The sequence below is a fragment of the Petromyzon marinus genome, chromosome 22, assembly GCF_048934315.1.
Source record: "Petromyzon marinus isolate PM22_M1 ecotype Great Lakes invasive population chromosome 22, UKy_Petmar_22M1.pri1.0, whole genome shotgun sequence".
In the NCBI taxonomy this organism is placed as follows: domain Eukaryota; kingdom Metazoa; phylum Chordata; class Hyperoartia; order Petromyzontiformes; family Petromyzontidae; genus Petromyzon; species Petromyzon marinus.
The window spans coordinates 9,636,369-9,651,364 of record NC_133688.1 but is presented as its reverse complement, the minus strand read 5'-3'; the positions used below and the strand labels follow the sequence as shown (position 1 = coordinate 9,651,364).

The following is a 14,996-nucleotide window of genomic DNA, read 5'->3' as shown; positions in this document are numbered from 1 at the left end:
ACCTGTGTTGTCTAGATGGAGTAGAACCAGCTACCTCTGTATTGTCTAGATGGAGTAGAACCAGCTACCTGTGTTGTCTAGATGAAGTAGAACCAGCTACCTCTGTATTGTCTAGATGGAGTAGAACCAGCTACCTGTGTTGTCTGCATGAAGTAGAACCAGCTACCTCTGTGTTGTCTGGGTGGAGTAGAACCAGCTACCTGTGTTGTCTGGGTGGAGTAGAACCAGCTACCTCTGTGTTGTCTGCATGAAGTAGAACCAGCTACCTCTGTGCTGTCTGCATGAAGTAGAACCAGCTACCTCTGTGTTGTCTGCATGAAGTAGAACCAGCTACCTCTGTGCTGTCTAGATGAAGTAGAACCAGCTACCTGTGTTGTCTGGGTGGAGTAGAACCAGCTACCTCTGTGTTGTCTGGGTGGAGTAGAACCAGCTACCTCTGTGTTGTCTAGATGAAGTAGAACCAGCTACCTGTGTTGTCTGGGTGGAGTAGAACCAGCTACCTCTGTGTTGTCTAGATGAAGTAGAACCAGCTACCTGTGTTGTCTAGATGAAGTAGAACCAGCTACATCTGTGTTGTCTGGATGAAGTAGAACCAGCTACCTCTGTGTTGTCTAGATGAAGTAGAACCAGCTACCTCTGTGTTGTCTGGATGGAGTAGAACCAGCTACCTCTGAGTTGTCTAGATGAAGTAGAACCAGCTACCTCTGTGCTGTCTAGATGAAGTAGAACCAGATACCTCTGTGTTGTCTGGGTGGAGTAGAACCAGCTACCTCTGTGTTGTCTGCATGAAGTAGAACCAGCTACCTCTGTGTTGTCTGGGTGGAGTAGAACCAGCTACCTCTGTGTTGTCGAGATGAAGTAGAACCAGCTACCTCTGTGTTGTCTAGATGAAGTAGAACCAGATACCTCTGTGTTGTCTGGGTGGAGTAGAACCAGCTACCTCTGTGTTGTCTGCATGAAGTAGAACTAGCTACCTCTGTGTTGTCTAGATGAAGTAGAACCAGCTACCTTTGTGTTGTCTAGATGAAGTAGAACCAGCTACCTCTGTGTTGTCTAGATGAAGTAGAACCAGCTACCTCTGTGTTGTCTAGATGAAGTAGAACCAGCTACCTTTGTGTTGTCTGCATGAAGTAGAACCAGCTACCTGTGTTGTCTGGGTGGAGTAGAACCAGCTACCTCTGTGTTGTCTGGATGAAGTAGAACCAGCTACCTGTGTTGTCTGGGTGGAGTAGAACCAGCTACCTCTGTGTTGTCTAGATGAAGTAGAACCAGCTACCTCTGTGCTGTCTAGATGAAGTAGAACCAGCTACCTCTGTGTTGTCTGCATTAAGTAGAACCAGCTACCTCTGTTTTGTCTAGATGAAGTAGAACCAGCTACCTCTGTGTTGTCTGGGTGGAGTAGAACCAGCTACCTCTGTGTTGTCTGCATGAAGTAGAACCAGCTACCTCTGTGTTGTCTAGATGAAGTAGAACCAGCTACCTCTGTGTTGTCTGCATGAAGTAGAACCAGCTACCTCTGTGTGCTAACCAGCTCACCACGGCGGTAACGTCCCCTTGTTTCTCAGTTTAAGAGGCGAACATTCGTGCTTCTTGCTCGACATTTCTATCTGCACAGGAAACTGATAACCGGTTTAAACAATACATTTACCGGGAATGCCAAAACTTCCGATATTAACAATCCTGCTAGGAATGGAACCTAGATCGCCAGCATCGCAGTGCAATGCACTCATCATTCCACCATGGCTATCCGCACATACAGTACAGCAAACATCGTATGTAGCCAACCACGCTAATCGGAGGTACAAGTAAGTGGCAGTGACATCAGCACGTTCCAATTGGCCAAATTGGCCATAGTGGCCGGCTGGAACCAGCAACCTGCTTAGACTAGCCAAAATAAATTCGCTAAATAATCGCAATAGATTCCCCATCTATTGCACCAATGTTACCACAGCAGGATCACTGTTGGCATCTCTCAAAAAATTGAAAGTAGATTTTTTTTTTTACATGGCAATCACCCATAGAAAAAAAATCGGGATTCCTGCAGGTGAACCTCCCAGCTCTGTCAGACCTAGGGGAGGCCCAGGACCGATTCACACAATCGTCACTGGTGTTGGCCATGAGCGAGAATTGAAGTCGGGTCGGGTCACTGGGTTCGTAGTGCAGCGCACTAAACGTTGCACTACCGCTCCTCACCCGTTCTCCACACACCCAGAGGATATGGATTTTCATACTACAGTGCCTCTTTGATCAACGTGATGGATGGCTTATACAACTGTCCAATATTGCTTCACAGCGGAACCTTATATGACGGTAAAGGAAATATATTAAAACAACAAATTGCACTTAAAAGAATCAACGTGTCGATACATCGTGGTGAGTGCGTACGCATGTACTCGGTGTGCCCATGCTTAAAAGGAAGCTGGGTGACACTTGATTTAATTCGCTGGTCCGGCACCAACAGCGACATTCCAAAGGTTCTATGACGGGCACCGGTTTACAGAACAACCATTGTGCGGCGACTTCCTGCGAGGTGGTGCAGCCTCACCAGGCGGGGCTCTCACTGTACCCACCGTGAAGCGATGACACCGATAGCGACGACGATGGGATCAGGTTGACCTTAGCGAGGATTTGAACGCGTGGTGATCGGGGGGGGGGGGCGGCCCTCTGCTATGACAACAGAGTGCACGGTGGGGGGGGGGGAGGTTTGATCGTGCAAGCCACACCCACCATGGCGAACTTGAGCAGCGACCAGATGTCCTTCTGCCGCTTGTCCTGCATGCGTGTGAGGGCACGGTCCGCCTCCTTCATGCACTCCACAGACTCCTCCAGGCGCGGCATCAGCGAGCTGATCTCATTTTTACAAACCACCATCTTACTGTGATCACGCGAACAGGCAAAACAAATCAAAACCCCCACGGTCATTGGCACGCAATACGCACGATCGTCTGACTGTGATCACACGTACAACAAAAATCACAATCTCACTTCCAATGGCAAAAGACAAAGATCCCCCGTATAGCAATCAAAAACTTTTGGGGCAAGTGCTGTTAAGCAAGCACTTATGAAGGCAGTTACAGCAACGACGGAGTGGGTGGCCAGCACCACAACCGGCCGCCTTTGTCTCCCCAGTGGTGATGTATACACACCGCACCAGGTACTCATTTGAGGCCGAGTCGACCTAGGGGAGGCCCATGACCGATTCAGATAATCGTCACTGGTGTCGGCCGCGAGCGGGAATCGAACTCGGGTCGCCGAAGTTTCTAGCGCAGCGTAGCGCTAGCCGCTACACTCCCACTCCCCCAATCCTGTTGTCCCTGACGCACACACAGACACAAACGTACCCAAGGAAGAGGCAGAGCTCCTTCATGAGTTTCTCCAGGTTCTGCACGGCATGTATTATAAGCTTCACCATCTCCACGCTGTCTCCATACACCCGTTGGTCTGCAAAACAATGCACAGATGCCCGAGTATATCAGCCCACCGACTGCACAGCTGTCGGCGAGCACCCATTAAGGTCGGCACGGCACATGGCGAGCAGATGTCAGAGTGCTAACATTGACATGCTGCACCTTACGAACGTTTGAAGCCGAGCCGAGGCACGGGAAACCCAGGCAAGTCTCAGCCATCAATTGTCAATGCTGTAGCATGGCCAGGAATCAACGCCGGGTCACAAAAGGTCACGCGCGTCGTACACAAGGAGCTCTCAACGTTGGGGTAACGATGGGGTAAGGGCGATTGTTGCGGGTTCCATACCTCCCGCTGACACCATCGCAATCATCGAAGACTTGGTTCATCAAGGACTGCATACTGATGTACCCCCCCCTGGTGAGACACTGTTTAACCAACACATACTTCACCTGGAATGGAACTTTCTACAAACAGACTGAGGGCACCCCAATGGGCTCCCCCCTGTCTCCGGTTGTAGCCAACGTATTCATGCAAAAATGTGAAACTGACGCCATCCAGACTGCCACTCTACGCCCGACCTTATGGAAGAGGTACGTGGATGACACTGTCATCTGGCCACATGGCCGGCCTGCTCTAGACCAATTCCTCGACCACATCAATTCGATACACCCAGCCATCAGATTTACCATGGAGGTCGAAAAAGATGGCAAGCTACCTTTTTTGAATGGCTTAATTAAAAGGAGACCTGATGGTTCAATGAGCCACTCTGTCTACAGGAAAGCTACCTATACGGATGCTTACTTAAAACCGGATTCCCACCACCATCCATCCCAGAAGAACTCCCTCATCAAGACTCTATACCATAGAGCCCAATGCATTTCCGACCAGGAACACATTGCCAGTGAACTCAAACACGTACACCAGGCTCTCAAGGCTAATGGTTACTCCGACCACACAATCCACAAAGCCATCACTCCAGTCATGAAGAAGGATCCTCTAGAGGAGCCATTCAAAACCATCACCTTACCCTACATTGTGGGGGTCACAAAAAAGATCTCCAAAATCCTAAATAAACACAAGATCCCGGTCCGATTCAACAAGGTACATAAAATCCGTGATCTGGTTCCTTCTGTAAAAGATGTGGTTCCAGACATACAGTACCCGAGCGTTTACAAACTAAGTTGCCTCTGTGGTAGCAGCTACATTGGAGAAACCAAACGACATATCTCGGACTGCATCCGTGAACATAAAGCAGACTTGAAACACGGTAAGACGAACTCCTCAGCCGTGGGAGATCACTGTTATAACTCAGTGGGCTCACATGAAATTGACTTCTCCAAGACGGAGGTTCTCTGCAAGCCATCCGGCTACCATGAGAGATTCGTTCATGAGGCCATCCACATATACAAACACAGAGACAATTTCAACCGAGAAAATGGATTCTGCTTAGTAACCATTGGAAAGATGTTATAAACCATTTCGGTCCTTAATTGATTGTATTTTACGGTGACCTTCAGACCAGTCCATTCACTGGCACTGCCTCTTAATACCTCTCACACCACGGTTAATGGTATGGTTTATAGCATGTGGTATAATAATAATAAATAGTATAACATTGTAATGTTTAACATAATTCATAAGGCAATATATAGTATCGTAATTGCATAGTGAATATACAGCAGTGTGGCATATAGTTGGGTTCATAGAATAAGACAGTGTAATGTTACAAGGCTAATATTTTATAGTCTAAAGTATAGGGTAGTGTAAAGTAACGCATTGTATAATTCAAAGGTGGAATTTATCTATGGATTTGATGTTGTACCATGTAGTTTAGATTGGAAGGTATAATATTGTATTGTAGTCCAGTTTATAGCACAGTTATAATGCAACACAGGACAGAACAGCGCACCTTGGCTGTTCTGCTTTTTTCTGTGCCCAGCCGCCACCCTCCTCCGCTCCGGAGGTGGGGCTGTGGGTAACATGCTAATTCATATGTTAACTCCGCCCACACAGCTTAAAAGACGCAGTCCATGCTTGACAGTGTTCACTCAAGCGCTGTCTTCTGGACAGACCTGTTTCTTCACCTGAAGAAGGCTACTTGTGTTGTGGCCGAAACGTCGTGAGAATTTTATTTTATTGTTTTATTTTTTATTATTATTTTATTTCCATTCTACGTGACTTTACCGAAAGAACCAAGAAGATGAATCCCTGCAGTCACGAAAGCTTTAAATCGAAATCTCACTCATAATCAAGCTGAGATGACTAGGCACGAGGTTGCCAACATTATTGAGAACAGCAAATTGCCAAAAACAAATATTAACTTCAGTGAAGCAAAAGCCTTAAGAGAATTGAGAGCAAATAACGATATACAAATTCTTGCTGCTGATGAGGGCCGATCGACTGTTATGATGCCCCGTGAGGACAACGATAATAAAATCAAAGATTTACTCGATGAAGGTACCCACCTTAAAATTAAACGAGACCCAAGCAGCACCTTGGAACGTAATACAACGGCAATCATTGCCAAGTCACCAATTCCCAAGGAAGAGCAACACCTGATCAAACCAAGGGCATCAAAACCACCAAGACTTCATGGGCTACCAAAAATTCACAAACCTGATGTCCCATTAAGACCCATAGTTAGTACAATAGGCTCTGCCACTTACAAATTTGCACAATAAGTAACGAAACAAATACAGCCCTACATCGGAAGGACCTCTTCGTTAATCAGAAACCCTGAACATCTCGTAAATATAATTTAAGATATTAACCTTAATCCAAATTCTATTATCGTAAGTTTTGATGTAACCTCTCTGTTCACGAGGGTTCCGGTCAACGAGTCAATTAAATTACTCGACACTCTGGTAACCAACAAAGGTTTAGCCAAAGATATCCCAAGACTAGCTGAACACTGCCTTAAGAACACCTACTTCTTGTGGCAAGGTGATTTCTATAAACAAAAGGAAGGACCAGCAATAGGCTCTCCTTTGTTTATGGAAGATTTTGAAACTAACGTAAAGGCTTCAAGCACACTAAAACCATCTGCTTGGTTGAGATATGTGGATGACACATTGGTGGTCTGGCCACATGGCCAAGATACACTGAACGCATTTCTAAATCATCTCAACTCGCAAACCCCATCCATCCAGTTCACCGTAGAAGTGGAAGCTGACAGAACTCTACCATTTCTGGATATTCTCCTCGGACGGGTCGAAATGGTAAAAATAGCACACAGTCATAATAAAGGTTTTTGGGTTAAATTTTGATTTAAAGCTTTCGTGACTGCAGTAATTCATATTCTTAGTTCTTTCGGTAAATTCACGTTGAAGGGAAACAACAAAATAATAAAAAATATATAAAATAACTAAGGATATGTTTTTGGGTTAGTTCGCATTATTTATAAATGTGTCATAACCCTCCACACAGACAGGACGTAACATCAGCATAAGACTAAAAGAACACCAAAGACATATGAAATTATCTCAAACACAACTGTCGGCAGTGGCAGAACATGCTTGTCAACAAGGACACTCAATTGATTTTGATAACGTTGAAGTGTTGTGTAAAACTAATTATTACTGGCAAAGCCTAATTAGAGAATCCATTGAAATTGAGAGAAATAGAAATAACTTTAATCGCTCTGACAGCTACAGGCTTAGTGCGGCTTGGAAGGGTATTATTAAATAATACATATTATTAAATATTACATATTATTAAATAATACATACGACAATTAATTATAGGGGAAACACATACAAATTTACGGATTACTAACGTAGCACATAATCACAATAACACATTACAACTAATTACTAATCTACAACTCATTACTAATCATAACCATTGACTGATTACCAATCGATTATATAATTACAATACCCCCCCTACCTCAAATCACTGCACATGAATGAGTTAAATGATGACGTCACCCTGCTGCTCTACTTAAGACCGGGAGCAAGTGAGGGCTTTACCATTCTGGCGAATTGCCCGATGATGCTGGATGTAATTACCAGCGAAACGTCGTACTCAAACTGTAAATGTTGTGGATTCACTCTTCAACACACCGGTGGGCTAAAGTAGTGAACTAATTGTCTTTTGTCAACGTGACACTTTTTTACTGTTTGGTCGTGTCGGGTGGTGGAGGGTTACGACACATTTATAAATAACGCGATCTAACCCAAAAACCTTTATTATGAATATTGGTCGCGAAAGCCTACGTGTTAAACTAAATAACACAGTGTTTACAGAAAGAAAACACATACTGACACCTATCTGAATGCAGAGCCACACAATCACCCCGCACAGAAATCTGCTCTTATCAAGACGCTCATTCATCAAGCTAAGAAAGTGTCAGATGTGAAATTCAACATGTTAAAGAAGCGCTGCAAATGAACGGTAACAATGATGCACAAATCAACAGGGAAAACTAAAAACAAATCAACTAACAAGAGCATTGAAACTGCCCAAATAATTAAAACGATTAAAATACTGTACATTGTGGGAGTAACTGACAAACTAGCCAGATGTTTGCAAAAACAAACATACGAGTCAGATTTGGCACGGTAAATAAAATACAGAATCTCACATCTGGTACAAAAGATGTATTACCGAAGCTATCAACAGAAGTTGTGTACAGGATTAACTGCACGTGTGGTAAATGTTATGTTGGGCAAGCAGGACGAATGATCAGCAGGAGACTAAAAGAACATCAGAGAAATATTAAATTCTCCCAAATGCAACTGTCAGCAGTAGCAGCACACGCGTGCCAAAAGGACACTCAATTGATTTTGATCATGTTGAAGTTTTGTGCAAAACTAGCTACTACTGGCCAAGACTAATTAGAGAATATATCGAAATTGAAAGAAATCTAAATAACTTTAACCGTTCGGATAGCTACCGTCTTAGTGCAGCGTGGAAGCGAATCATCATATAATACATTATTTAAATGCATGCCGACAAAAGGCAGCGTACCTCAATAGGGATTACCGTTTGTAGGGCAATTTTAATAAACAAAATAGACAGGAAGGACATGTTCAAAGGGCTTGCATAATGCACATGCATAATGTACGTTGCCTCAGTAATCCCCCCCACATTGTGCAAGAGCACAGAAGGGTGGCCTCTATACAAGGAATGAAACAGTAAGACTTCTCTTCTAGATTTAAAGCTTTCGTGACTGCTAGGATCCATACTCTTTGGTTTTATTGGGTAAAGTCGCGTAGGTGAAAATAAAATAACAAAAAATCACGACGTGTCAGCCACAACACAAGCGGCCTTCATCAGGTGAAGGGACGAGACTGTCTGGAGGACAGCGCTGGAGTGAGAGAAGCCACGCTTAGATCACGACCTTAGATCACCTTTAAGCTTAAAGGTCGTGATCTAAGCGTGGCTTCTCTCACTCCAGCGCTGTCCTCCAGACAGTCTCGTCCCTTCACCTGATGAAGGCCGCTTGTGTTGTGGCCGAAACGTCGTGATTTTTTGTTATTTTATTTTCACCTACGTGACTTTACCCAATAGAACCAAAGAGTATAGTAAGACTTCGCCACATATCTGGCTGTCGCCTGATGAAGCTGGTTGTAATTACTGGCGAAACGTCGTACTCAGTTTGTTAATGTTGTGGCTTGGCTCTCCAACACACTGGTGTGCTGTACTAGTGACGAATTGGCATGTTCTGTTTACGTGACAAACCTTGGCTGTGTCGGGCGGTGGCGGGTTTTAATGACACATTTATATATTTACGCGATCTACCCCAAAAACCTCTATTATGGCAGTAGTATTTGATATTCATTTGTGTTTCCGGAATCTGATGGAACCAAATGCGTTCCATAGCAAAAGATGCTTTCTAAACTCAGCTCGATCACGCAATTGGCTGGCCTGCAAATTGTCTAAATATAAACACTTCTGCACAAGCAGTACTTATCATATAAAATACATTTTTCGAATGTCTGCTTTTAAGAACTATATATTATACTCGTTCATAAAGCCTGTCTTTGCCAGGCAAAAGTTTTCAATAAATATAAGAATTAACGTGATGATTTTTTACAATGTTTATCTATGATCAGACACGAACTACTCCAAAAATGTGTATGTTTCCGCAAAAAAATACCATTGTTGACGACTTGATTCAACTTCTTAATTTAAAGACATACCCCTGGGTAACCGCTGAATTTAAATATTCCATTCCTTTTTTATTAGAAAGACCAAAATATTATTAACTTAATACTCTATGAGGGGAAGTTCTCCTATCTTTTACCGTTATCAAATTATTCGGATTTGAACATCATAAAATGCGGATTTAGGGCTTGAATCTGAAAAATCTCAAAAACAATCAACATCGAACAATGGTTCTCCCTTACATTTTCTGACACGCACAAAAATGTTTGCAGGGCACTTAAAATTGAGATTTGGGGGCCTTAAACTGAAAAAAAACCTCGGATTTTATTATTTTTCTGTTGTTTGTGTCCTAAAAGCTACGAATGTACCACGTATCAGCTTTCTACCTTGTCCAGAAGGACCCTAGAGGTTTTGAGACATACAGATTAAGGGCTTTATTTATATAGAAGATATGTTTAGATCAACCAACTTGCCCTAATGCAGATTCCATTTGTATACTTCCTGAGGAGGCTCAGTGAGCATGTTTAGCCTGAGTTACAAATAGCACATGCGACGGACATGGCACGTAATTGTGTTGTAGAAGTAATTTGAAGGCAGGAATTGACTATAATCGAGGCATCCTTTTCACATTACAGCCTACAACCTCCGGCCAAAAAGTGATGCAATTAACCAATTTAGCACAACGCACGCTGGCAAAAGCACTTTATAACAAGCGCTTGGTATGCTTGCTGAAAATACATTGACTGGTTTGATTTAAAAATTGATGCGCAATCACTTTAAGGGCGAACAGCAATAGGTAGCGGAGGACACTTCACTTGCTCAGCATGCTCAGCACCGAGCCAGCATCGGAGTGGATCGTTTCATTTCTGTAGCCGCCCAGTAATTTTTACTAGCGGAATTCGTAACGTGAACTTCTGCTGTAAGTGAAGAGTGTAAAATGATGTCGCGGCATTTACATGGAGCCACTGTGCTGTTTTTCAAAGCTCAACGTCGACGTAAAAAATAATAACGAATTTAAAACGGCGAGCCATTTCACGCTTTGGCGATCCTCGCCGCTTTCTTGCGTTGGAGCAAAAGCCTCTTGGGGAAAGGGTACAATCCCTGTGGTCAGCCACGGTGGCGAGATAGTAACCACCTCGACTGGTATGCAGGAGGTTGCAGGTTTGAACCCGGCCCAGACAATGCCTGTATATTGAGTTTGCGTGTTGTCTCTGCCGGTGGTCGTGTGAATTTTTCTCCGGGCGCTCCGGTTTTTCCCTCCACATTTAAAATCAACATGCGTTCAGAGTCGTGGGCTGCTAGAAATTTCCACTCGATAAGCCACTTTGTTGAGCTCTGATTTGTGGCCAGGTCACTTCTGAAAAATAGCTCAGTGGGCCTTACCTGGTAAAATAAAAAAGTTTCAGTTTTAAAATTGGCTCAGCACTGCCGTAAAAAGAACATTACCAACTTAACAGAAATCTCATATCGAGATCTCATATGGAGATTTCGAGGTGACAAACCCCAGAAAATGATAGCAGTGATTGTCGCGAAAAATAATGATGTGGTGTGTGGTTGTGCTGTGCATTACAATAACAGCCTTGGGGTTCTTGTGTGTTTTGTGTTTTTTTAAAATATAATTTCTGGATGCTCCCTGGAGCAGAGTTTATACTTATGGAGCATGCGGAAAGCCGCTGCCTGAACAACGCAATGCAGTCCTCTGTGCCTTGCGACAACCAAGCTGGCAAGAAGCAATAAAGAAATAATTGAACACGTCCGCCATATGAATTAAACAAAGAATTGCTAAGACCAACACAGCAGGATTTCTCCACAACTCTGGCTGTCACCAGATGATGCTGGTTGTAATTACCAGCGAAACGTCGTGCTCCCATTGTATATGTTGTGGGTTTTATACACCAACACACAGGTGTGAACTCGTAAGAAATTAGAATGTTTTCTTACTAATTGGCTGTGTCTGGTGGTGGCGGGTTTCACGACATGTTTATAGTGACGGAATCTAACCCAAAAACCTCTATCAAGGACAATATTGGTCGTGAAACGCTTACTATGTGTTAAACTGAAAGAATTGCTGTTTTCCAAGCATCTCCTCCCTCTCAAACCCTGAAAAACGATCAGGACATCGCGCGCACTGAAGCGTGCTTACCGCTCGGCTTCTCCCGCAGTTGTTTGTACAGCTCCATTGCCTTTTGCTCCCTGCAAAAGTAAAAAAAAAAATCCGTTGTTTAGAGTGGTTAGACAGACAGGGATGATGATGATGATGACAGTGGCTTTTAAGCACGTGAATGTCATGTATCCAGCAACACCCTGGGGGTCACATTCGTCTCCCCAGTGCTGGTGCCACCACGTGGTAAAACATTTTTTTATTACAACTCAACGCGAGGCTGCTACAAAACGCCCGCCGCAAAACGGGGTGGGAACTCCGTGACAGCAACCCCCGCTCGATTTCGGCGCGACAGGTGCCCAATACGATTTGGTTCTATTCGGTAAAGTCACGTAAAAGTATAAAACAAGTAAAATAAAAATAAAATAAAAATAAAAGGTGCCCAATGAAGGGGAAAAATTTGGCTCACTGCTCCCACTCAGGTTGGGACCACGTGTGTGCAGATGGGGCATGAAGATTTAAGCGGGGAACACATCTTTTACCAACAGGTGGCTTCTCCGTTTAGCCCGAGTTTACTTACAGGATAAGACAAATTGGGGGTACTCTCTAATAAGCTGTGCGCTATATCACTACCCACAGTCGTGGAGAGTGAACGACCGAGGGGCACGGGGAAGCGTAGGATTGAAGAAAAGCGGCAGGCGCACGTGTCGGGGCGATGGGGAGGGGCGGTGGCACGCACGTGTAGGGAGGTGGGGGGACGTGGGTGGTGGGGGGGAGGTGGGGGGAAGTGGGTGGTGGTGGTGGGGGGGGGGGGCGTGGGTGGCGTCACACACGTGTTCTCCAGCACGTCGCCTTGCCGCCGCGCTGTGGGGCTGCGCTGCAGTGCCACGATCTGTCCCTGCACGGCCAACAGCTTCTCGTCCACCTCCACCACCTCCGTGTTCTGGGTTCAAGGGAAGGGGGGGCAGGGGGGGGGTAAACGCGAGGCTCTCATTTTACAACGTCCGTAAACGCGGGGATGCTGCCCCGAGGTATAACGTTCAGCGCGATTTGATCTCCTGGCATGGCAGGTGAGACAATGGTGTATTGCAAGTTTATTTTTTTTTTATATTCTTGAACCCAAACAACTGGAGTCACACAGAGGGGATACATTCTGCACGAGTCAACTTGTGACCCCCGTGCTCTGTGGCCCGTTGTAAAGAGGCTGCTGTACTCCAACCACACATCAACTTGGTCAACCCGATAAGCGCACGGGACTCGCGACGTACGTCGCCAAAGAAAATCGTTGACGATCAAGACGGCAGCTTCTAACTTGAAGGCAACGGCATTGTCCCGGTCTGCCATCTGAGTTTGGTCAACCTGGAACCGATGCAAAACTCGAGACCCTGGCACCAACGTCGTCGGGGAGCAGAGTTGTTGATTTTCATCGCACGGCTATATTAAGCTTCACCAGCGGTGCTGGGTTTATTATCTTTTAACAGGCAATGTTCCCAATGTTCCCAAAACACAAACTTCTATTGCCTCCTTGAGCATCTTCGCGTTTATAATTCCCTCGGGTGATTTATATCCAGTTGAGCTCTGCTCTGGGATATGATAAAAAAAAAAACTCTGAACGTTATTAAACAGTTACATTTTTGTCAGCATAATACTTTTGGTATTTTCCCCAGGTTTGAGATTACACTCTTGCTATCGTTAGTGTAAATGTCATCAGAGCAAGCCTCTATTCTGAACGCACGCAGAACAGTGCATCACGCCGTGTTGGAGAACAGCCCTTGGAACATGATATCGCCTTCAAGAGATATTGTGATCCACACACTCGAGGCGCTCACTCATGCACCCCCGCTAGAGATAATTATTTGTTGCATGGCAGTCGATCTGGGATTTTTTTTCATTTCAAAGAGCTGGAATTCAGCCAAATTGAGAGAAAAAGCAAATATAATACGACGGGTTATTTTGTGCAGTCAGTGCTGATTAGACCGAGACCATCAACTCGCTACATCTGAGAATCCAGTTTAATCACGGGTGACCGCCATGATCAGAACAGACTCTCTGTGGTGCCAGCACAGTGCTCCGACTCATCAGACGCCCAGCCACCACAGCAGTTCAGTTTTATTTAAATGTTATCTACACTAAACATTGCTGACAAAGATTTACATCCGTAGTCACTTTTGACTCAAATTACTCTGTTGGAAGTGGAAGTCGCACATTTTCAAGGAGAGCTACAACAAGTGTCTCCCCAAAAAGCACCGTGTAGTTTACTTAAGAGGTGACTTAAAGTTGAAGGATTGATTGCTTACGCCATGCAGCTTGAACGTCCGCGCACTCCAATCGCTTCAATCGTTACGAAAAGTGAATTGGATCGGATTATCGGTTCCACGAAATAAAATTTCGATTCCAAAAAGGATCGTCAATACATCGATAACAAATTAACAACCCGGATATGTATGTACGTATGCATGTTGAACTTATTTCGAAATCGTACGAAGCCAACCATGCCAAGTGGAGGTGCGGGATAGCAACTTGATGCTAAACCTAACGATGCAAGGACAAGATGACGGAGATAGAAATGGAGTGAAACCACATGCGATATAAAGCCGTACAGACACCAACGAGATGACCAAATCAAGCTAAAAGCAATGGCCCAGTTTGGCCTTGGCAGCACACGCCAATAAACACAGTTTCGCATCCGATATGTTAATGAGCGATAATGGACGGAATCAGACCGACCAAATGCATCCGCACCATGACGAGCGAGCGAGCGGGCGGTGACGCAAGGAAGGGATTGGTTTACGCAGCGCAAGGGGAAGCGATTTAATTTTTACGTTTTAAAAAAAAAAAGATGACAACAAAGATTGGTAATTGACCAACGCGCGATGGATAACCGTGATAATGCATTGCACTGTCCAACCACAGTAAAGAAACCTTTCGCTCAAATGTGCTCGCACTTTCTCTGCGATGTGCAAAGATCAACAATGGTAGTGAAGCGCTGATGTGGTGTTCGTGGCTAAATGCCGACGCACCTGTTTGGCCTATAGATAAACTGTTTGAGCATTTTATATTTGTATCACTTCCCACTTATGGGATTTCAGCTGCTGCATGCACCATTTTCAGCTTACATTAGCTTTTCACCACCACCTATTTCCAGTTACACCGTCACCATAAACGTTTATTAAAACATGTTTATAAAACATTCATGGGATGGTACAACAGCATTATTGACCTACGGGGAAGCTATAGATATGGTTTCAATTAGATGCTATAAAAATCCAAACCGTAGTTAACTAGTGTTTGCTACAGCTCCATTTTCTGGAGCGTGCACTTGCATGGGTATGAAACATAAGGCGGAAACATAAGGGGGATAGGTACTCTACAGGTG

The 14,996-nt window shown here is 44.5% G+C and overlaps 1 protein-coding gene across 2 annotated transcripts in view; it reads right to left on the bottom strand.

Annotated features, from left to right (window-relative positions):
* Positions 1 to 14,996, bottom strand: part of IKBKB (inhibitor of nuclear factor kappa B kinase subunit beta) — an 86,709-nt gene that overhangs the window by 22,199 nt on the left and 49,514 nt on the right. For both annotated transcript variants that reach the window (XM_032959100.2, XM_032959101.2), the window contains exons 16-19: positions 12,454 to 12,563; positions 11,663 to 11,712; positions 3,342 to 3,441; positions 2,728 to 2,875 (exon numbers count right to left, since the gene is read on the bottom strand). In XM_032959100.2, coding sequence (XP_032814991.1) covers positions 2,728 to 2,875; positions 3,342 to 3,441; positions 11,663 to 11,712; positions 12,454 to 12,563 — 408 coding nt within the window. The remainder of the gene's footprint in view (positions 1 to 2,727; positions 2,876 to 3,341; positions 3,442 to 11,662; positions 11,713 to 12,453; positions 12,564 to 14,996) is intronic.